The following is a 23,899-nucleotide window of genomic DNA, read 5'->3' as shown; positions in this document are numbered from 1 at the left end:
GTAATTCTCATAGGGGAAATGAAGGAGGCCATGTTTTCCCCTCAGTGTTTCCACGATTTCTGAAAAATATGCTCTTGAAACAAGATGGCTTATTCCACACAGCGATGGGGCTTCAGGGGTGGTACTGCTGACCAGCCAACTGTTGAGCTCTGGAGATTGAGGGTTCTGCCTAGATCCTCATTCTATGCCTATTGCAATTTATACATGTTTCCCTTTCAGGAGGGCATAAAGGAGTGAAACCCATGCCTATTGGAAGAAGGTGGTTGGAGGCGTTCTTAGAGGTGTCACAGGACTCTCTTTTGGATGGGTCTCCCTGTCCCTGAACTTGTCCTGTTTGGTCAAACCCACTCTTGGGGAGGTCCTACAGGACTGAAACCCACTCCAGTTGGTAGAGGGTGGTGCGAGGAGTTCTTAGAGGGGTCACATAATACCCCTTGTTTCCGGTCATATGTCACTCTCGACCCTTGAAGTAATACCCTGGGGGAAGGACTTACGATGACAGGTGTAGGGAGCCTTAGAGGTAAGTGGTGGAGTCAACATTTGATTGACCTGTACTCCTAAACTACTTTTAGCTATCAATTATAGTGTAAGTTAGAATGATGTTTGCCTGTCCTCATTATAACACTCCCTGATAGTGAGTAGATGTGAAGTGCTGTATATTGTTTTGGTGATTAAAAATGGTTCTCCACTATTCTTGTAATACAAATATTCTTTGGTGTGAATCGTCATTTATGAATCAAAATGACTTGATCATTTTAGCAGAAATTCTCAAATAGTTTCATTGGTAATGTATGCTATGATATACAGTTAAGAACCACATCCCTAGATTTTTAAGATAATGTTAATCAGTCAGTCACTAGTACATTCTCTGCTTATCACAAACTTCTAATCAATTTCAGATTTTTACATTGACTGCAGCAAATTTGACAAGCAAGCTTTCCACAACCGAAACACTCAGTTACTCAAAATGGCTGGAGCTTTTATGAACTTGTACTTGCTGACCTTCAACATTTCCAGCAGGCAAGAAATCAAAGATAATACCAATTTACAAATGACTTTGCTTTATCTGAAAACTTTACTCCTCCTAAGATCTGAGGATTTTAATAGTGCTGTGGTATGTTGTGGTGGTTTTGTGATGTTAATAAATAACTAGCAGGAGTTAGTTTGAGACCACCAATCTCATCTTATTTTATATCCTTTGAAAATCATATTTCAACTTAGAATTCCAGAAGTAAAATATTAGCATACTGAAGCAAAATGAACCTTTTGCATACTCAGCACTTTTGAAAATTGGGCCAGTTGTTTAGGTGCCTAAACATGAATTTAAGACATAACTTTAGGCACCTGTACTGTAAAGTCTTGGCCTTATGTTTTATGAAGCAGAAGAGCTATGCAGTAGTGGCCAAAAAAGTAGTACATCAATATTTAAAAGAAAAAATATTATATAGCAGATTTTCCATTTGTAGAATGACATGAGTGGGTCTTCCTATACTGCAATAATATAATGCATTGATTGCATTCATTGAAATACAGACTGAAGGGCAATGGGTTGCAGCAACCAAATAGTAACACACGACTGATATTCTTGTTTTATAATTTATGTTTTTCCATAATTGTGTTAAAAGCAATATGTTAATCTACTTTTCTTCACTTTCAAAAATTTTATTATGCTCATGTCTACAAGAAATGATTTCATGCTTCAAAATAAGAAAATACTAGTTTTGAAAAAAGGTTAAATGAGTAAGGAGAGGGCAGTGAGTCATGATAAAGAAAAAACACACCTTGAATTAATTTTTATGCAGTCAGTCTTCACATTTAACTTTTGTTTAACCAGGCCACAAAGAATTAGGCTATTTTAAACAGGGATTTGTGAATAGGATGAAATATAACTAGAATATAAATAATATAAGGTAGGAGAAAATACTAATGATTCTCTGTTTTTCTATCATTTTTATTAGTGGTCCTATACGGCTTTGAAGATGAATTTCACTATAAAAGTGCTAGGTATTATTTAGTAACTGTTTACGAATGGCTAACTTAGAAAAGGTTACTCTCTAGATGCCCGGTGTCTTGAGGGCTGATGAAGGAAATGACTGTTTTAAAAGACCAGACTTTTCAAACTCAGTCATTTTCCTTTGTGAGCCCTCAAGACCCCACCCACTTTCTAGGTGTTTTTTACTTTTATCATGTCAGTGTTTTTTTTAAAGTGGAGGTAGGTTATAAAGGGTTAATGGGGAGTATATGAAGTAATCATAAATCATTTTTCCTCATACAGAAGGTATTAGGAATCATAAGTGAGAACCTATTTGGGCCCCAATCCTGCAAACAAATTCACTGGAGCAGACCCCTTCCTGGAGTCCCATCACACTCAGTATGGGTGCATGGGTACATGCATGTATCTGCTTTGCAGGGTTGGATCCTTAATCAGCATGCTCTAACATTCATGTAAGCTTTGTTATTCCAAGCTACCAAATCCTTTAAACATTCTATATTAACTTGTTACACACTGAAATGACTAGATCAACTCAAAGTGTGGCCAATATTAGAACACCATACAAGAACTTCCCTTTGGAAGAGCTTTTCCATCATAGCTGTCTTTCTGCCTCTGACCATAATACACAGATCTAATGTGCCTGTGTAGTGCGTAAGTAGTAGGGTAATGGACGATATACATAGCCTTAGGATTAGGGTGACCAGATAGCAAGTGTGAAAAAACGGGAGAGGGGGTAGGGGGTAATAGATACCTATATAAGAAAAAGTCCCCAAAAATGGGACTGTCCCTTTAAAAACGGGACATCTGGTCACCCTACTTAGGATCTGTGGAATGTGCTCAGTATTGTGCTGAATATAGAAAAGGCGCAGTCCCTGCCCTGAGGATTATTCTGATGATACATGATAAAAACAGCATTCTCAAAGCATGTTAGCTTATCTTCTTCTGCTGTTTCCATGACATTCTGTCATCTCCTGCCCATCCACAAATGTCCATCAGAATTTCAATTAAATTTTTCCACTTTGGGTGTCACTCATAAAGTAATAAATGTAAATGTAACTATTTAATATTATAAAGGGTGAAAAGATGGCCTTGAGGTTAAGGCCCAGGACTATTTCACTCCACTACAGACTTTTGTGACTTGTGGCAAGTTGCTTAAATTCTCTGTGCCTCATTTTGCCATTGCTATGGAAAATAGATAAAAGATAATACCTACCTCAGGTAGGTGTTGGGAGGATAAATTCACTAATATTTGTAAAACTGCAAAATCCTTGGATGAAAAGCACAATAGAAATGTAAATTTTTATTACTACTTTTATGGTATTTCAATAGAAGTGTGTTACATTCTAAAATTAACATAACTATTTACACAGTTCCTATAAAATTGCTACAATATGCATATAGTATAATGCTGTGGTATTTAATCTCTGTAATGCAGTATGGCAACCATTATAATGTCCCCAGCAAGACTATCCAAAAATAGAGGTACAGAAGATGAGGGAGAATATTGTATCCGTTTAAAGCAGTAGATGAGAAAGAACGTAGTCAACCAAATGAAATGTATCCAAGACTCTAGGCACAGCAAACAAAAGCTTTTTCCTACAACCAGAAATTTAAGAAAAAGTGATATGCTAACAAAAAGTCATTAAAATTACAGACAGGTGCAAAATCAGTTCTGGTTTTCCATGAGATGATATTGGCTTAAGTATGGTATACATCTCAGAGCTATGGTTTTGATTGTTTTATATAACATCTGCTTGAATGTATTTGTTACCCATTTAAGGTATTTGATATCTTCAATGTTTGAGAAAATATCTTATCCTCTTCTACGTTAAAAAAACACTTTGTATGTGTATATGTAGAATGGCCATTTCTTTCTATGGTATGTTGATTTTTGACAACCAGGAAAGTGCTGACTTGGGCCCTTATCCTGCAATATCTCTAAGCAGGTGGATTCAGTGGGGCTTTGGATGAGTGCAAGGGTCTTCCTGCAGGGATCTGGTTGCAGGATTGAGCACTAGGATTCAAAATATGAGGAATGATAAATGAGTGGCCTGAGCTGAGTTTTGCTGGCAGTTTTCCCAATCCAAGAAAGGACCTGCTTCCACCTCTGCTCTTTTTGAAATCAGTGGGGGCAAGATTGGGCCTGATCCTGGGAGGCACTGTTTAGCTTTCATTTTCTTCAAAGATGTTTGTCATCTAGCAAAACCAGGCCCATAATCTATTCATTCTCAGGTCTTAGGCTAAATTTGCTTCTTTCATGAGTTTCTGTTTGGGTTTTTTCCTTTCTGTAATTATGTGCAGCTCCTAGGTCTACAGGATAATGACAGAAAGGAAAGGGAAAATTAACATGGGAAACTAGGGCACGTGACCTCCCAAGCACTGGTGTCATCCTCCAATGGATTCTAAAAGAGCCAACCATTAAGGGCTAAAGGAAGCTTGGCTGAATGAAGGACTAGAGTTCTTGTATAGTAGCAAGGGAGTGAGTTTGTTTGTTTGTTTGTAATTGGATCAGCCATTATGGTTCCTTGGTCTCATGCGCCCGGGTATGAACAGGAGACATCAGAGTTGTGGTCAAAGAGAAGGAGGAGTTAGAACATATCCCATCTCAAGGGTAAACTAATTTCTTCCCTCAGGTGGTTGCTGCTCTTAATCTGCAGTTGAAAGATAAAGGTTCACAGTCTAGGCAGATTCCTGCAGAGTAGGGCATATGGCCACTTCAGTGCAATGTTGGCTTTGTTTTACTATATTTCTCCTCTTTGGAAGGACTGAAGCTGATTGTCACTTAAGTTATCAAAGAGAGTTCTCTGCATTTTTTTCTAAAACTTTGTTAGGACATTCAATACCAAAACTTAGCTTTTACACTAATTAGAATATTTATTTTACCTTTTTTACAAATGTACTTTACTTTTTATATTTAGAATCACTTGGCTAACATAAGCAGCAATTAAAGTTATCACCTACCTGCACAATCAAGGTGGCTTAAAAATGTTTTATATAGTTTTTAGATTGTTATAAATGTTCAGTTTGGAACTACCTGAAGATTGATAGTGATGCATTTGAAAAGCATTATTTTTTTTTATTGATTCTTAATGTAGTAAATTACTAAAGTTATTTGGCAGCAAACAGAAATGGCCTGTGATGTTGTTCACATTTATTCTCCTGATAGCATCACGATTTGCATTAATCGCATTGCTAGTGCACTCACTTATATTAAAAGGCTTCTACTACAATTAATCCTTTTTATTTCAGATCATTTTGGCACAATTTCTGGCAATAAACACTCATAAAAGACAGACACTTGAAAAATAGCATACAAGTTTCTTCAATATACCTATTGCTATTTTTTCTTGACATAGAGTTATTGATAGGTTTCTAGGAGCAAGTGTTGCAAGTGACTAAGAATTAAGACCAATATGAAAAATGCTAAGTGGATTATTTTGCATAAAAAATAGACAGTTTTTGAATTTGTGTAATTAACCTGTGTTTAGAAAATACCTTGATTTATGCCTACATTTGTATTTCAGTCGCATGCATTATGGAAATTTAATTTATAATCCATTTAGCTGATGTGATCATGGTTTTTAGTGCTATCATTTATTAGTCTTTGTATATTAAATGCTTTAAAGGTTTAAACCTGCCTTGTGTAAAAAAAGAAAAAAAACACCTCTGCATTTACATTTTATGAGTCATAGATGGGATTCCATTTTAAATTCAGGTAGCTTTGATATATTTAAGGAATTACAATGGTTTTATTGTTACTAATGCAGGAATGGCAAATAGTGACCTTATACATTGCAAATTAATGATTTACACTTTTAGTTCACTTTTAAAGTCAGCTACACAAATGCAGAGTTTGACTTCCACACGTTGAATAAATCATATAGTTTATATGTATAATACATCCTTTGGCTTTGAACTCCTTATTCGTGTGTTCTTAATGGTAAATCTAACAGGACAACCAAAAAATGTTCCTTCTAAAGTTTAAGCAATTGTGTGGGTTTTTTCTTTACACCTTTGTTAGGCTATCACTGGGTGATTAGTGCTTTTCATTGTTTTCCTTGCTTATATATTACTTCCTTTTCTAAATACTACAGCAATCTCAGAGGAACTGAGTAACACATAAATAACTAAACTTTCAAACAGCAGAAAGGGAAACTGTCAGTAATAGCCTCCTGATGCCCCTTTCCCCATTCTCTCTGCACTGATGTTGTGGGAAATACTGAGGTCATGATTGCTGAACTGGGGTCTAGAGAAAAATGCTAATGTGGCTAATGAACAGTAGGAGGAGGTCTGAATGTAAGATGCACATTTTTATCTATTTTTATGTTAAATGTGTATAACATTTGGGTGCTTTCCCTTCTCTCCACCTTCCCCCCGCCAACACCTCTATAAAATTTTAATCTTTCTCTCCCTCCCTCCACACATTTCCCCTTCTCCCTCTTTTTGAGGTTGGCTATCATTGCATATTTTCTCTGACTGACAGGATTGTATATTTGGGGGAATATGCATGGACTTTACGTAGAGTATAATTGCATTTCAGAGTTTGACTCAGTAAAAAATGGATGGGTGGAGTTCCATGTAGGCGTCGCAATTTTCTAGATCAAATACTTCCAGTTTACAGTTTATAAAAATAAACATCCATTAATGTTGCTTCATACTGGGAACTTAAAATCAAGATGGGTTCTTTCATACTCTCACGTCAACAATAATAAATGTTTAGCCAGGCTAACTTATGCCTTTGATTGCACCTGTGCCCCACTGGTGACTTTAGTTTAGTATATTGCATAGGCTGGTAGGCTTTGAAATTGGAAATTAGCAAATCATGTTGATGATGCACAATAAGGAATAGAATCCAGTCATTTCTCTTTCTTAGCTATGTTATTTCTTCCGGTTTAACAGGAGTAAAAAGTAGTAACGTATTCCGTTCACCAAAGTATGCAGCATTGACTCTGAGTACAGAAAGAATGAAGATTTGCTGTTTATTAGTAAGAAGAAGCAGTTTTTAGATAGTTATTTTTCAGAGTAGAATCACACTCACGTTTTACCTTTGAAACGGCTGGCAAATTAGAGGGTAAGAATGGAAACTCTGGAATCTGCTTCACCGCATCTGTATGGGTTGACTAATGGCATAGAATAGATATCTTTCATCTGATTTGAAGACATTCTGGAGGTGATATTGGCATTGATAATCCTTGTTTTTCTTGTAAATGAATGATGGTGTCTAACAGGTTCCCAGCAACTGTTATATTCATAGTGTCGATATTTGTTAGAGTATGAAAATGCTATGGCTTTTGCAATGGGCAGATAACTTATTTGTAAAGTTTTAAAGCATGATATTTCAACAGCAGGATTGTTAAAATTTCAGACTACAGTTGCACATGTAAATAGATACAGTACATGGGATATTTTTTCACCAAGAGGTTCTATTCAGACATTAAATAAGGGGAAAGTTACAGAAATGTAAGGAATAGATGATAAAGGATATTAAGAATGTCTTTGTAGTACCCATAATGAAAGCTAATGTCATTTTCTTAATTGTTTTTATTCTTAGGCACTGTATGAAAATATGCTGGTAGAGCTGCCATTTGCTAGTTTTTTCCTCTCAAAGTTGCTGGGGACAAGTGCTGATGTGGACATTCATCATCTGGCTTCATTAGATCCAGAAATGTACAAAAATTTGCTTTTTCTCAAGAGCTACGAAGGGGATGTAGAAGAACTTGGGCTAAACTTTACTGTGGTGAATAATGACCTTGGGGAGGCACAGGTAAGTGTGGCATTTTTTTCCTTCCCAGCTTAACAAGTTAATCATTAATTTCCCTACTACATTCATATTTGGATGTAAAAGTGATAAGGCACATGTGTAACAAGTGCCGTTTGTCCAACTTTAAGTAAAGAGGCACAGTGATTCTGACTATTTCAATATTTGGAGTGAATAATAACTGATCCTGTATTTATCAAAAACACAAAAAATGACTCTCATTTGTGTCAGCATTGCTTATTTGTTGATAAAATGTCTGATAGTTCTAGTAGTAAATTGCCCCAAATATCCTAGTCAATTTCTTGAACAAAGTATTTTATAATAGTAGGAATATTTTTCCTCACTGAGTATCTCTAATACTATGTCTTCTGCTGTTCTGATCTTCCCCAAGTAGTAAGAGTTGGAAACTGACCTGATTTTTGTCAAGTTCATTATTGCCCACAAGGTTCTGAGCAGCAAAGCTATGAACAGCTGCAGAATCATAAGAGCAGTCTAGCCTTAGGAACACCGTTGTTTGTTTCTCAAGCAGACTTTTCAATTAACACTCCAATATCAGGATGTCCTTTGGTTCTCCTGCTCTTAGGGTCTCAAGCTTAAGCAAAGGAGTGGTTGCTCTCCTTTGTAAAGTGCTTTGAGATCTACCCATGAAAAGTGCTAAATAAGACAGATGGAATTTTTACATCTCCTACATTACTTATAATCGGTCCAAAATAGCAGTCTTAACATTCTTGTAATCTATAGCAGCATCCTCTTTCAGAGCCTGATGTTAGCTTGTAACTCTTCTATAAGAAAGGAGGCCAAACAGATAACTTGGAACTCTTCGTCACACTCAGATGCAGTAAGCCTCATAGTTTTTCACTAAATAGTGACCAGGTAGACCTCTGGGTCCTCTTCATTTCTCAGTTCAGACAGGGAAAGCCTGAGTTTAGTGGCAGCCTAGCTAATGAAACGGTTAATGAGCCTGTGCAGCAGCCACTCCTGGAATTTGTAACTCCTGGTACCGATGCTACTTCTTGCAGCAAGTCTGGGTTCTGTTACTTTCAGTGTACAGCTTCATCTTGCTGCTGCTGTTTCTACTGTTCCATCATCCATTTCTCTTCATTTTGCAGGATCTTAGAACCTGACACTGTTACATTCTTAAAGTAGTATCTTCAAATTTGGGGATCATAAATCACATTGAAAGGTGGTCAGTTGCCTAACATAAATAATAATTCATGTAAAAAGTAACCCATTGACCTATTCATTTCTGGGTTACACATCAGTATGTGAGATTTGAGAGTTATGCATGTCTGTGTAACAACCTCCAAAATTGAAAGCAGTGAACTAATATGCTGTTGTTTGGGAAAGCATTTTCTCAGTTTTGTCCATCTACAAATGTTCTTGTCAGGTGTTTTACAGTTGCCTTAGAACTGTCCAATCAGTGGTCTTAGTTTTATCACTTATTGATACTTGGTTGCTAAGGTCACAATATATACGAAGTGGTTGCCTCTACTTATAAACATGAGTGTTTGACAGTAAGCTGCTATTTGTTTTGTTTTGTTTTAAGTATTAGTCCAATAGCATGAATTACTCCTTTCAGAGCATTTAAATTGAGGGTTTAATAATACAAACAAAAAACAGTTCAACCCCCATTTTAAAAAGTTATTTCATGGAAGGGTTCCAGTCTCTGATCTAAAACATATCTGGTCCATCTGTACTCAGAAAGTAGGCCAAACATCTAGTGGAGAACATAGAGCAACAAGCAGGTGGAGAGATTAAAAACAAAAAGCTGCCAGAAAGAGCATTGAGGAAGATTTTCTTGATGGAGATGCTGCCAGCTCTAACTATTAATACAAAAAAAATTGTACCAAGTGCATTCTTGTCAAGGAGTTTGAGTTTATTTTCTTCAAATTCTCTACCAAAGAAGTGCGGTTAATAGTAACAAGGATTGTTAGTACAATAGTAACTATTGATTGTTAATTGTAGGCATATCTTCAAAAGAAAGGTTGAACATAAAATGCTCTTCTGAGTAACTAACTGAAATTCTGTCAGGTTGTTTAAAATTGAGTGTTCTTGTTTATACTTAGATAAAGAACATTTTAGCCTTGAAGAATGAGACCCTCTGGATTTTAGTGTAATTGCTGCAGGACTAATTGATTTTTTTAATTATCGTCTGCATTTGAGTATTGAGGGGTTTTTTTTCTAGTTTTACTTCAGTATGTTAATAAACCTCATATAGACAAATACATTCAGTGCTGTGTTTGATCATCGGAGCTTGCTTAAGCATTGAGTACTAATTAACTGTATTAAGGTAAGGCTAATTCACTTTGACTGGAAAAGAGCTGAGTATTTAATTTATACTATATGTCGAGTGTACATTATCTCTAGTTTTCAGCTAAACAACCACTTTAGTCCCTAATGAATTAGTGCCTAATAAATGCACCATAAATCTACCATTGTAAATAGCTGTCTTCATAACAGTGCCCACCCAGCAGCTGTGGCACAGACATTATCTACAGTGAAAGTCACTTTCAGTAAGGATTCTATCAGCAAGAGAGATTGGAATTCTATTACCAACACATTAGGTCCAGTCCGACAAGGTGCTAAGTGCTCTCAGTTCTCACGGACTTTCAGTCAACTTGAGGTTGCACTCATTAGGATTCCTAGTTAGGGGAAGGAACACTGTACCACGCCATTCAAAATAGCAGTAGCTCCTGATAAAGAGCTAGCTCCTGCAGTGACACTGGCCTGGTTTTTCACTGCTGGCTCAAGTGCACAAAATGGCAGCTAGTAAAAAAAGGTCTCATGGGAAAAGGCTCCTCCTAGATAGCTATGTATATTGACTCTAATTCTTTCTTTACTTTAGCTCCTGGTTTGGCAGCTAAGAAACTAAACACTCTTGTAAAATACTCAGAACATAAGGATGAGACTAATAAATTCAAACAGTCTTTTTTAAAAAAAAAAATAGGAAAATGCTTTCCTCTTCCTCAGAGTCCTCTTTGTCCAATGAGGAAAGTGAACTCAGTCATTTGTTTTGCTAAGAGTTTGAGTCTTCCAGCTAAAGGAGACTTCTTCCCCTTTTAGACCACCGTACAGTGTAGGTGGTGTCATAGGTATGACAATATCTTGGACAAACCTTATTGAATTAAGTTTTGTAGGAGTTCATTGTATTAAAAATGCAAATGTTTATGTACTGTGGATGGAGTGTATGTAATTCCACAGGAGGGGGGACCACAGCCTTCCAGGAACTAAGCCCTGGAACTAAGCCCTGTGGGGTGGTTAGGCAGCACCTCCAGAGAGCTGGCAGCATCTGGAGGGAGGCTTGCATCTCCTTGTTCAGAATGGATTCTTCAGGGACCAACAGACAAAGGGAGAATGTTTGATTAACAGGCCTGAGTTAAAACTGACTCAGAGCTTTTTTTCTGATTCAGCAGACAAACAGCACCTCTGGTCCAAGGGCGGTCCCAATCCTTAGGGAAGGGTTGGAGGGTCTTTGGCCCAATGAGACCCTATAAGATTCGGTGGCTAGTCTGTGCAAAAACTGTTATGAACTGGTGATCACAGGAATACCCCCGGGTGGGGTTTGAAGGACTAATCACCAACCAGAGCCCTTGTTGGAGGTGATCTCTGGAAGCTTTGTTAATGTGTGTAGGTTCTTTTATTGTTCGAGTGTTTTCATTGTAATGCTTTTACCTTAAGAACAAAAGTGCTTGCTTAGAAAGAACTGTGTGGTAACTTGTATGTGTTGGCAATTACACTGACTACCGTCGCTGAGGAGAGAAGCGAAGCAAACCTGCTTAGGCACTCATCTTTTGGGAAATAGTAGTGTAGGAATGGAACTCTTCAACCTGGAAATATCTCAGTCCCAAGGTATTCATCCAAGAGAGGTGATGGCTGAGGAGCCTGCTGGACCATCAAGGGCGAATCAGGTGCCCTGAGCTGTGAGCTCCCTGAGGAAGAATTTTGAGGCCTCAGAAGTTGCTATGAAAGCTTCTGTCTCTGCCGTAAAGGCATAAATTAGTGCATCAGCGTCACTTCTTCTCATCAATGGTCAGCTGCCTCTGGGTTAACCTGGATGGGTTCAGGAGTCTGGTTTGGGGCTGGCAGTTTGGGGCATGAGCATGGTGGCAGTGCAGCTCCTCCTTTCTCCTTCGATACTCACGCAGCTGGCTATCAATCCAGATATATATGTCAATGTACATTTCCAAGCCCATCGGAGGCTCCATGCAGGCTAATTTGTCCTTGGCTTCCTCACTCAGCTCAGTTCAGAACTGGTATAGTAAGGCTGCCTCACTCCATTGTATGTCTGCCATAAGTCAGTGGAAATGCGCTGCATAGGATCACAGTCAACCCCTGACCCTGTCAGAGCTTCGAAAGGATGGCTTCAGCCATATGCGTAGGATGGAGATCACTGAAGATGGTGGAGAAGGTCTGGAGGAATTATCCCCAACACTGTCAACATCACATCATCTGGCTCCAGCAGGGGGGAGAACCAGTCCAAAGCTTCTCCTGTCAGCAGGCTGATTACCTTCTTAGCCTGGTCAGGGGTTAGGTCTAGGGACGGAGCATGAAGAGCAGGTGAAACTGCCAGAATTCCATTTTTGCCAACCACAAGTTTCATCCCCGGTTGCACCCTGCACTGCTGACAGGCTCCCAAAACCCTGCAGCCACTGATATGGTCCAGTGACTTCACCACATTCAGAAGCAGCTGAAGGGTCATCTCAGTAACACCAAGGAAGTCTATAAGCAGCATGTGGACCGTCAGAGATAGAAACGCCCAGCCTTCACAACTGAACAAAAAGTGTTCAATCCTCCAACCACCTCCATGTGGGCAGGCTGTCTCACAAGGTGGATCACCAATATCATGGGCCACATCAGATCTGCCAGTGGATTAATCATATACCCTTTAAAGTTCAGCTGCCTAAGTCCCTTAAAATACATCCTGTTTTTCACATCTTGCTCCTGAAACTGCACACAGAGAACCTGTTATCTGGTCACGTATAGCCACCACCTCTGCCTGTTAAGGTCCGGGTTATGAGGAGCACATTGTCAATGCCATTCTGGGCTCCAAACTCAGACAAGGCAAGTTGTGGTACTTGGTGGACTGGGAGGAATACGGCTCTGAAGAGTGTTTGCCAGTCACATATATGCCCCATAACTGGTGGAGGCCTTCCACAGGACCCACCCTGATAAGCCTGATCAGGCAACATTTGAGGGCGGACGGTGGTGTGAGGATCCATGGGGCTAGAACCTGGATGTGCTGGTCACTGAGTGCTGCATCCACACCACCACCCAATGGCTCTGACAGAGCACTGATTGACAGGCTGTGAGCCTTATGGGATCAAGCACCACTGGATGTCCTGTCCATGCAGGTCCTGACTGGCAGAGCCAACTCTGTTCCTTGACTGGCCCAGGCACGCTATTCAAGGCCTAGGGGAAACACCTGTAGTCTGTCTGTGCAACTAGGTGGATCCCTGGCTTGCTGCTGCACACAGACCTTGCTGCACACACCTGATACCTTGCCTTGCTCCTGGTTTCTGGACCCAGCCCTGCTCCTGATACGTAGCATTACTTCTGTTTCACGGTTCCCTGCTCTGCTCCTGACACCTCTCCCTGACTCTGGTTCTACTACGGTTGACTCACTTGATACTGAACTGGTGCAGCTCATCAACTTTGACTTCAGCCTGCCTCTATAGCATCCCACTAGTACGGACTGGTGCTTCTGGCCTTGACCTTCTAGACTGAACTCAGACCATGTTCCCTTCAGCCCAGGTATTTTAGCACACTAGCTTGACCAGAGCTACCCACCACTGAGAAGCACGCTCCCAGCTGCAGTATAGACATACCCTAAAAGAGTGCTCTTTCACAGTTCTCTGGGAAGATTGGACCCGTGGTAGGAGGGGAGCCAAAAGATCCACCCCAGGTTACCTGACCCCCTGCAAAGCCAACAATGCTAACTTAAGATGACCACTTCCCCCCCTCACAACAGCAATGTGTAGAGGGAACATTACCTTTTCTTAAAATATGTATATCCCCTCACTGCCCCCAGAATGCCTCAAAACACCCTTTCTTCCACCTTCTCTGGTGGAGGGGCAGCTGGTATAGGAACCAGTGGTTCTGCCTCTGCCAGATTTACACCAGCAGAAAGTTCCTCTGCACAGGGGGACTTCTCCACTGGCTGCCTCCAGTTTCTTTAAGGCCTCTTTGCACCACAAATTGTCCTCAGTGAACTCGGAGAGTTTTGCTCTTGGATTTATGCACCAGAAGTAAGAGAGCTTTTTTCCTTTCTGACACTTGGAAGAAAGGCTTACTAACTTACAATACCCAGACAAATATGAAATACAGGATCTCAGAAAGAAACCTATCAAACAAGGAACAAAGTTTCATCCAAATAAATAAAATTCATTGTTTGACCTATGGCATCCCAGCAGGTAAGTGTTCAGACACTTCTCTACTTATGTGAAAAGCACATAAAAAGCCAGACATTATCATTTGAACCCGTTAAGAAACACTGAGGGAAGTGGGTTGTTTCAAGCAGGACAGTATCTCACTTTTAATTGAAACTAGTTGACATCCCAAAGCCCTGATCTGGGAAATAAAACCACATGAGGAGACTTCAAGTTTAATAACCATAGCATCCTGATTTTAGTTCTGCCTTTGTACCATTTTTATGATTTTCACTGAGCCTTCATAATTGTATTTTAAAGTAAAATCTCTGTTATTTCAGTGCCATTCCTTAACATGTCTGGAAATCTCTTTGCAGTGGGCAAATGATAGTTATTGAATTGAATTATGCTCACCTGAGCAATTCTATTACCAGCTCCAGACACAAGGAAATAATTCAGAGGTCTACACCGATGGACTTAAAAATTTTTTTTTGGCAAACCTAAAATAATTATTCACATCTTTAAAGTGTCTAGCTTCATAAAACAAGTAAAAGTTTGGAATTTTGTTTTTGCTTTACTTATAGGAATATTAACGTGAATTAAGCAAGCTGAGTTTTTTCCCTGAACATATTTTCTCCCTAAAAGAACACATTACATAGGGGTATCGAACTTTTAACGAGATATTGTCTGAGATCAGTTATCAGTTGATAGTTTTAAATTGGTGGCTTTGTTCTTTGTTTATTCCACCTGGATTTTTTTTGTCATCGTTTTAAAGAAACACAGTTTCAATACATGAAATAGAGTAACCCACATTGTATATTATGCTTATTGTCCACTGAGTAATGATTTTCTTCAGGCCAATTTCTTTTGAAGTTTAAATTTTTAAGTTTTGGTAAAGAACCTCTTAAAGTACTTAAGAAGATTTTTGGAAGTTTTTTAGCTTTGACATATTCAAAATGAAAATGAAAGCTATTTCTGTAAGTGTGCCCTTTTTGAGATGCTTTCCACTGTGACTTCATACATAAGTACCCACACTGTTGTCTTGCACCATCTAGTGGCAAAAGTTGAACAGATAGAAAAGGCAACCCAACAAGATCTATCAGCCTGTCATGTTATTGCTAAGGGAGGGTATCTGATATATACCCAGGCGAGTAGTATATGTTTCAAAGTTGAGTGGAAGATCTACAGTAGTCCCGTTTGAAATTCTAACTAAATAAAGGACGGGTTAAAACTAAATTGCACCTACATCCACAAAAACTTTTTTGTCAGCCCAAACTTTGCTCCTAGATAGTTTCTAAAAGCATCCCCAACCCTAACAATCACCACTGGTTGGTTGCTTGCTCAGCAAAATTATCATTTTTTCGTGAAGGATAATATTAAAAGATTAATGGCCTTACTTTAATCCTGCTGTATTTGGAATATTTCAGCGTCTATATTGGAACCCATTTTATGTGTTACTGTTAATATAGTATATCCATTTGCAAATCAATAGTTTTGCATGCCAAAGTATTTTGATAAGCGTATTTATTTGTAGGTTTTTTTAGTCCAGTAACAAAACCTTCTTCGAGTACTGTCCCTGTGGGTTCTCCACTTCAGGTGTCGGTGCATCCCAGCACCTTTGATCGGAGATTTTCGGTAGCAGTGTCTGGTCGGGGGTGTGCGTGCGCAATAGCAGTCTTGCTGCACCGCTGTTACCTCATCTAGCACGCAAATGCCCCCGACCCCTTCAGTTCCTTCTCAACTGTCCTCGGCTTGAGATGGAGTCCATTAGCGGTGTCAGTGTAAACCTTCCAATAATAATAGCTTAGTTTTTACCCTTTTTTTTAACAGTCTGTTACTTAGTATAGTTAAAGTTAGTTAAATCTAGTTAGATAGCTGTTAAAAAAGCCAAACTTTCATTTTCCCATCCCCCAGTTTTCACCAGGGACGTCTCAAATATGCCTGGCTCCCCAGGCTTTAAAAGATGCACTTCATGTGAGGATGCAATGCCAATCTTCAGTTGTCACTCCCTTTGTGTCCGAAGCTTAAGTGAGTCGTACATACCACAAAAGTGCGCTCACTGTAACAATCTTAAAGCTAGAGCAAGGAGAGATAGGGATCTTCACCTTAAACTTATTCTAATGAAGAAATCCCTCACTCGAACATCAGACCCTGGACAAAGCGCAACAAGGGACACCCCGGGCACATCCTCCATGGAGAGACTAAGTGCCAACTTCTCTATAAAATCGAGGAAAAGGGCCACGTCTCCACCGAGCCCGAGAACATTTATAAAAGAAGCAGTCTCCAGTGAGATCTCTGCCTGTGGTGCCGACCTTTTCCAGAGTAAGCACTTTTGACGCACCGGGCTCCTCTGGCACCGTCCACTCCAGGACCTCTGCTGGCAGGATAAAGGAGTCGAGTAGCAGGCACAAAGCAGCATCCTCCTCCACGGCACCGACTACCTCTGCAAAGAGCATGGTACTGCAACTTCAACCGCCTGTGATGGCTTCCCCTGTCACAGTGAGCTCATTAGCACTGACCACGGAACCACCAAGATCGGAGCCCGCAGCACCTAAGAAGGCTACACCCAAAAAGTCTGCACCGGCTTCACTTCCACCTAAAGAGGTGGCACAGAAGGATACAGCATCACATATGTCAGCACCGATCCCCCTTATACACTCGTCAAACATGCAAATGTCCTCTGCACCCAGATCTCCACTGCTTGGCACTGCCTGCTCTCTGGTACTAATGGCACCTGAATCTCCCATCGCTCGACTTTTTTTCGAGTGATGAGGAGAAAGATGTGCAGGAGGCAGTTTTCTCTTCTGGATGCTCCTCCCCAGCAGGCACCAAATCTCATTATAGACCATGGGAACAGAATACCAGGGATCTGTCCCCATGGCTTGCTAACCCATGGATGTGCCCTCCTATGCCATTTCCCATTCAATTGCTGCAGTGGGACCCTTGGGCAGCCTACATGTCTCAATTCCACAGACCTCCCACTTCTCACAGGAAACCCATACGCTCTGCAATGACATCAGTACCCAAACCTTCTGAGGTAACAGAGGAGAGGGAAGAAGATGACTGAGCAAGAGATATTCCCTGCTCACAACTCCTCTTCTTCCCCTGATGAGGCAGTTGTGCTCCTGCCTCTCACTACTACAAATGACTTCGAGCACTTTCAGGAGCTATTCCAATGGGTGGCACAGAATCAGAACATTCCTCTTGAGGAGGTACCAGAGACACAACACCAACTCAAGATCTTACACATTTCTTCCATGATGAAGATAGCATTTCCCATAAATGATGCTTTGATGGAACCTGCAGAAATGGTGTGGCAAACACGTGCCGCCATTCTCCTAATCAGTAAGTATACGGACAGGAAATACCATGTGCCAAACAGAGGCATGGATTTCCTCTTTGCGCACACACAACCTAACTCCTTAGTAGTGGAGACTGTTAACCAATGAGGAAAACAGTCTCAGTTCAAATCCATGCCCCTAGGCAAGGACTGGATGAGATTAAACCTCTTGGGGCACAGAGGTTTAATCGTCATCGACTCTTCAATTTCGCACGGCCAATTACACAGCGTTACTCGCCAACTAGACCACGACAATTATACCAAATTAAATTATTTCATCCAGGTTATTCCGGAGGAAAAAAGAGAACACTTCCGAGCCATCATCAACGAGGGCCAACTTATTGCTAGAACAGAGCTGCAGGCATCCCTTGACATGGCGGACACAGCGGCATGCACGACAGTGACAGCCATAATTATGTGCAGGGCATCATGGTTACACTCATCAGGTATCCTAAGGGAACTTCAAAACAAGGTAGGGAAAAGCTTCTTTTCCTTCAATAGGGAAAAGCTCTTCTCCGCTAAGACGGGTGAGGTCCTCCATTCCATGAAGGACTCTAGAGCGACACTGAGGACCCTCGGGATCTACATGCTCCCTAACAGGAGACGCAGATACTAGCCTTATAACCGTAATGGGGACAACACATCGCAGTGCCAGTAGAGACCATATATGCCAGTTGGACACACAGGCACAGACCACAGAAACATCGCCCTAACCAATCTCAGGCTGCGACGTCCCAAGCACCACCCAACAAGACGCAATTTTGAAATGTTGGTCGAGGGTCTGACTGACTTTCCCTGACCACCAGCATCATCGGCTTTGACCATTTTACCAAACGTAGGCCTCTATCACCACAGACCATTGGGTTTTAGAGATAATTTGAATGAGTTATACCATCCCCTTTACCTCCATCCCACCTACCCACGTCCTTTCCCCATCCCTCTTCAGGGACCCTTCTCACGAGCACCTAGTACAAGAAGTACATCATCTTCTACAATTAGGGGCTGTGGAACAAGTTCCACTACAACACAGAGGGAAAGGATTTTATTCCTATTACTTCGTGACTCAAAAGAAAAACGGGGGTTGGAGACCCATACTAGATCTCAGAAAACTCAACAAATTTGTCCGAACCCACAGATTCAAAATGGTCGCACTGAACTCTATCATTCCTGTGCTGGAAGAGGGAGACTGGTTCTCAGCTCTCGACCTACAAGATGCGTATTTCAACATTACCCTCCATCCCGCTCACAGATGATTCTTACAAGTGGGACAAAACCACTTTCAATACAGAGTTCTGCCATTCAGACTGTCAAAGGCTCCATGAGTCTTTACCAAAACCCTAGCGGTGGTAGCTGCTCATTTGCACAGACAGAGAATATTGATATTTCCATACTTAGACGATTGTTTGCTAAAAGGCACCACACTGGCAGATACATTACGAATTACTCGACAGACCATATCTCTCTTTCACTCCCTGGGGCTACAAATAAATGAAAAGAAATCTACCTTAACTCCTGTACAACAATTAGACTTCATAGGAGTGCACCTGGACTCAGTGGAGGCCAAAGCATCAATACCAATGCCCCGATTTACAGCAATGATGTCCCTCATATCGGTGGTCTCAGCCACCCCATGGGTGTCTGCATGCACTTGCCTACAACTCTTGGGACATATGGCGGCCACCACTTTCGTTGTAAAACACACCAGGCTACACATGTGCTGCCTTCGAGGATGGCTGAGCTCAGTATGTATTCCACAAAATCACAGCCTAAACAAAAGACTCACACTGACCCCTGAGGTTCTACATTCACTACGATGGTGGACAAATCCAATAACCATTTGCTCAGGCATCCCGTTTCAACAGGATCCTCCATCCATAGAAATCACAACAGATGCCACGCTGATCAGATGGAGAGCTCACCTAAACCAATATACCATCCAAGGCGCGTGGTCCCCCACAAAAACACACAAACCTACTCGAATTATGCGCGGTCCGCAACGCATGCCTACATTTCCTCCCTCTTATACGAGACAAAACGATAACGGTCCTGATGGACAACATTGCGTGAATGTTCTATATGAACCTCCAGGGTGGAACACATTCCCATTCCTTATGCACAGAGGCTTTAAAACTATGGAACTGGTGCATAAAATACATCACTATTACAGCAGCATACCTCCCGGGTTGACTGAACATAATGGTGGACACATTAAGCAGATAATTTTCCCAAGAGCATGAATGGGAACTGAACGACAAAATAACACATCATCTTTTTCACAGGTGGGAATCCCCATATATAGACCTGTTCGCGACACCAGCAAACAAGAAATGCCCAAAGTTTTGCTCATGAGCAGGGCTAGGAACATGATTCCTACGGGATGCTTCACATGGAATGCTCCTCTCCAATACACATTCCCACCAATACCTCTAATCTCCAGAGTAATACACAAAATACGAACTGACAGAGCCAAAATAATACTCATAGTACTGACACGGCCCAGACAGACTTGGTTTCCTTACCTGACGCACATGGCGATCTGCACGCTGTTCACTCTCCCTCACCTACGGAATCTTCTTTCGCAGGAGGACAGTCAAGTCCTCTTTCTGGTCCTGGCAAAACTTCACCTGAAGGCGTGGCTCCTTCATGGCACCACCACGATGAACTAACCTGTTTAGAACAAGCAAAACAAGTGTTGTTAAACAGCAGAAAACACAACATGCGTACTACTTACCTCCAAAAATGGAAAAGATTCTTCCTACGGTGCCAGGACAAACAAATATCTGCAAGCCAGGCACCGCTTCCACTAATCCTGGAATATTTATTATCCTTAAAGAACTCAGGGCTTGTTATGAGCTCGCTTAGAGTTCATCTCTCTGCCATCACAGCCTTCCATCAACAGGTAGATGGCACCTCAATGTTCATTCACCCGATTACTAAGCGATTTCTAACCGGCATACAGAACATGTACCCAGACATCCAAGAACCCACACCAGCATGGGACGTAAATCTCGTGCTCAGAAGTCTAACCAGAGCCCCATTTGAACTCTTAGCCACATGCTCATTACTTCACTTATCTATGAAAGTGGCATTCCTGGTTGCCATTACATCGGCGCAAAGAGTCGTCAAGATAGGGTCTCTCATGGCTCACCCCCCATACACATCTTAAGTTTATGCCCAGAGTATCATCTTCGTTCCACCTCAACCAACCGATTCACTTAGCTACATTTCATCCAGAACCACATCCTAACGCTCAAGAGGCAGTCCTGTAGACATGAGATGTTTGCTGTGCCTTGTCCTTTTATCTGGACAGAACGAAGCCCTTCCGAAAATCTTCTAGACTTTTTGTGTTGATAACAGAACGATCAAAGGGCTCTGCCATATCTACGCAAAGATTATCTAAATCAGGGGTAGGCAACTTATGGCACGCGTGCCAAAGACGGCACGCGAGCTGACTCACACTGCCCGGATTCTGGCCACTGGTCTGGGGTGCTCTCCATTTTAATTTAATTTTGAATGAAGCTTCTGAAACATTTAAAAACTTTATTTACTTTACGTACAACAATAGTTTTGTTATATAATATATAGACTTATAGAAAGAGACCTTCTAAAAATGTTAAAATGTATTACTGGCATGCGAAACCTTAAATTAGAGTGAATAAATAAGACTCGGCACACCACTTCTGAAAGGTTGCCAACCCCTGATCTAAATGAATATCCATCTGTATCCATATGTGCTGTTCACTACACAACACTGAAGTCCATCCGGACATCAGAACCCACTTGACAAAAGCTTTATCTACCTCCATAGCATTCCTACATAACGTGCCCATTCTAGACATCTGCAGAACAACCACCTGAGCCTCTGAACGCACATTCACGAACCACTACGCAATTACTCTCAGTTCAAGCTCAGACACAAGACTAGACCTCACTGTACTAGCCTCAGCAATGAACTCAGCTACGAAGTCCCTTCCGTCCTCATGAGGGCACTGCTCTACATTCACCTGAAGTGGAGCACCCACAGGGACAGCACTCAAAGAAGAAGAGAAGGTTACTCACCTTGTCCAGTTACTGAGGTTCTTTGAGATGTGTCACCTTGTGGGTGCTCCACTACCCACCCTCCTTCCCTCTACTTCAGAGTATAAGCTAAACACTCCATGGTAGAGAAGGAACTGAAGGGGTCGGGGGCATGCGCATGCTAGATGAGGCACCAGCAGTGCCACGAGACTGCTACTGCGCACGTGCACTCCCAACCAGACACTGCTACCGAAAATCTCTGATCAACAGCGCCGGGACACGCTGACACCGGAAGTAGAGCACCCACAGGGACACACCTCAAAGAACCTCAGTTACTGCACAAGGTGAGTAACCTCATCTTCTCAATATGATGAAACATTATGGGCCTGTTTTTTTCAGAGATGCGGAGCATCCACAACTCTCATTCACTTAGGCTGGAGCTGTGGATGCTCCACATCTGTGAAAAATCAGGCCCATAATTTTTCATCATTTCACAGTTTTTGATATAGGCCTGATTTAGAGAAATGGTGAGCACCCACAACTCCCATTCACTTAGGTTAGAGCTGTGGGTGCTCAACATTTCTCTAAATCAGGCCTATATCAAAATTGTAACTTTTGGCCAGCGGGAATTGGGATTTCCTTGTTGTAATGTGAAGTTGTAGAATACCCTAGTACCAGTGTTCTCTTTACCAAACAGTTAAGCTAGAACAGCACAGTCCAGCCAAACTGAGCCTTTTTAACTGCTGCCTGAGGGGAACTCTGAGATTCATACATTTGTGGAAGCTACTCCTGTTCCAAGGGATAAATATCCATGGTGAAAGCCTTGCCCCACTAAAGTCAATGGCAAAACACCCATGAACTTTAACAGGCTCAGGATTTTGCCACCAGTCTCTAGCTCAGCGGTTCTCAAACTGAGGGTCAGGACCCCAAAGTGGGTCAGGACTGCATTTTAAAGGGGTCACCAGGACTGGCATAGATTTACTGGGGCCTAGGGCCAAAGCTGAAGCCCGAGCCCCACCATCCGGGGCCAAAGCCTGAGGGTTTCAGCCCTGTGTATTGGGACTCAGCTTACAGGCCCCCTGCCTGGGGCTGAAGCCCTTGGGCTTCAGATTTTCTGCTGCCTCCTTCCCTCCCCCCCAACTCCCCTGCTTGGGGTAGTGGAGCTTGGGCAGGCTCAGGCTTTGGTCATGAGGGTCGTGTAGTACTGTATATACTCATTCATTAGCCTGTTCATTTATAAGCCAACCCCGCAAGATGGATAGGTAAAAATAGTAAAAGCTGTATGACTGTCTCATAGGCCGACCGTATATTTCAGGGGTTGGCAAACTTTGGCTCCCGGCACGTCAGGGTAAGCCACTGGCGGGTCGGGACGTTTTGTTTACCTGGAGCGTTCATAGGCACGGAGCCTCTCAGCTTCCAGTGGCCGCGGTTCGCCGTTCCCAGGCAATGGGAGCTGCGGGAAGTGACGCGCCACTTCCCGCAGCTCCCATTCACTGTGAACAGCGAACTGCGGCCACAGGGAACTGAGGGGCTCCATGCCTGCAGATGCTCCAGGTAAACAAAAGGATAATGTATTAGATATTCAATTCAATGATTTCATAGAGTTTAAAATCATCAAATTTTGGTGTAGACCCATTTATAAGCTGACCCCTGCTCTTTGATGCATCACATTTTTACCAAAAATATTTGGCTTATGAACAAGTATATACAGTAACTTTTATTGTCAGAAGGGGGTCGTGGTGCAATGAAGTTTGAGAACCCCTGCTCTAGCTGATTCATAATACTCTATTTAGTATTTCACACTACATTCTTCCTAGAAGTGGAGTTTCTGACACCTCCCAGCCCAATTACTTTATGGTAGTTAGGCACAGGTATATATGGGTATGTCCAATTTTACACAAGTACAGCTGGAGGTTAGGGGCTGAAAAATCATTTCCTGTGATACGTCACATCTTATACATTAATTTGTACTCCTATATATATATTTTCCTATATAAATACGTAGTAATACAACCTCATGATACTCTTTTTTCCAATTTCAATGGTTTTATAATATATTTCAGTTATTTTCAAGTATGTAAGTCATGTCCTTGAGTTTTCTCTAGCTCATTTTTGGAAGTGCAAGTTTTCCATTTACATGCAATATATAGAATTAGCGTTTACCAGGATTATGAACAAATACATATTTTTATGTTTACAGGTGGTTGAACTGAAGCCAGGTGGAAAGGATATTCCTGTCACCAGTGCAAACAGAATAGCCTACATCCATCTTGTAGCAGACTACAGACTAAACAAACAGATTAGACAGCATTGCCTTGCATTCCGACAGGGTCTTGCCAATGTTGTTAACCTCGAATGTCTTAGGATGTTTGATCAGCAAGAAATACAGGTACTTCTGTTTAGCTATGTTGGAGAAGTGTTTGCGT

The 23,899-nt window shown here is 41.4% G+C and overlaps 1 protein-coding gene across 3 annotated transcripts in view; it reads left to right on the top strand.

Moving 5' to 3' along the window:
- UBE3C (ubiquitin protein ligase E3C) overlaps window positions 1-23,899 on the top strand; it is a 168,632-nt gene that overhangs the window by 129,990 nt on the left and 14,743 nt on the right. For 2 of the 3 annotated variants that reach the window (XM_073334553.1, XM_073334552.1), the window contains 2 exons: window positions 7,545-7,757; window positions 23,674-23,862. In XM_073334553.1, the coding sequence (XP_073190654.1) occupies window positions 7,545-7,757; window positions 23,674-23,862 (402 nt within the window). Of the gene's footprint in view, window positions 1-899; window positions 1,021-7,544; window positions 7,758-23,673; window positions 23,863-23,899 lie in introns of those variants that run through there. The other variant, XM_073334554.1, reaches the window with a different exon arrangement.

This window comes from Lepidochelys kempii, chromosome 2 (genome assembly GCF_965140265.1).
Source record: "Lepidochelys kempii isolate rLepKem1 chromosome 2, rLepKem1.hap2, whole genome shotgun sequence".
NCBI lineage: Eukaryota > Metazoa > Chordata > Testudines > Cheloniidae > Lepidochelys > Lepidochelys kempii.
The sequence above is the reverse complement of the archived record's forward strand: the minus strand, read 5'-3'. Positions and strand labels throughout refer to the sequence as shown.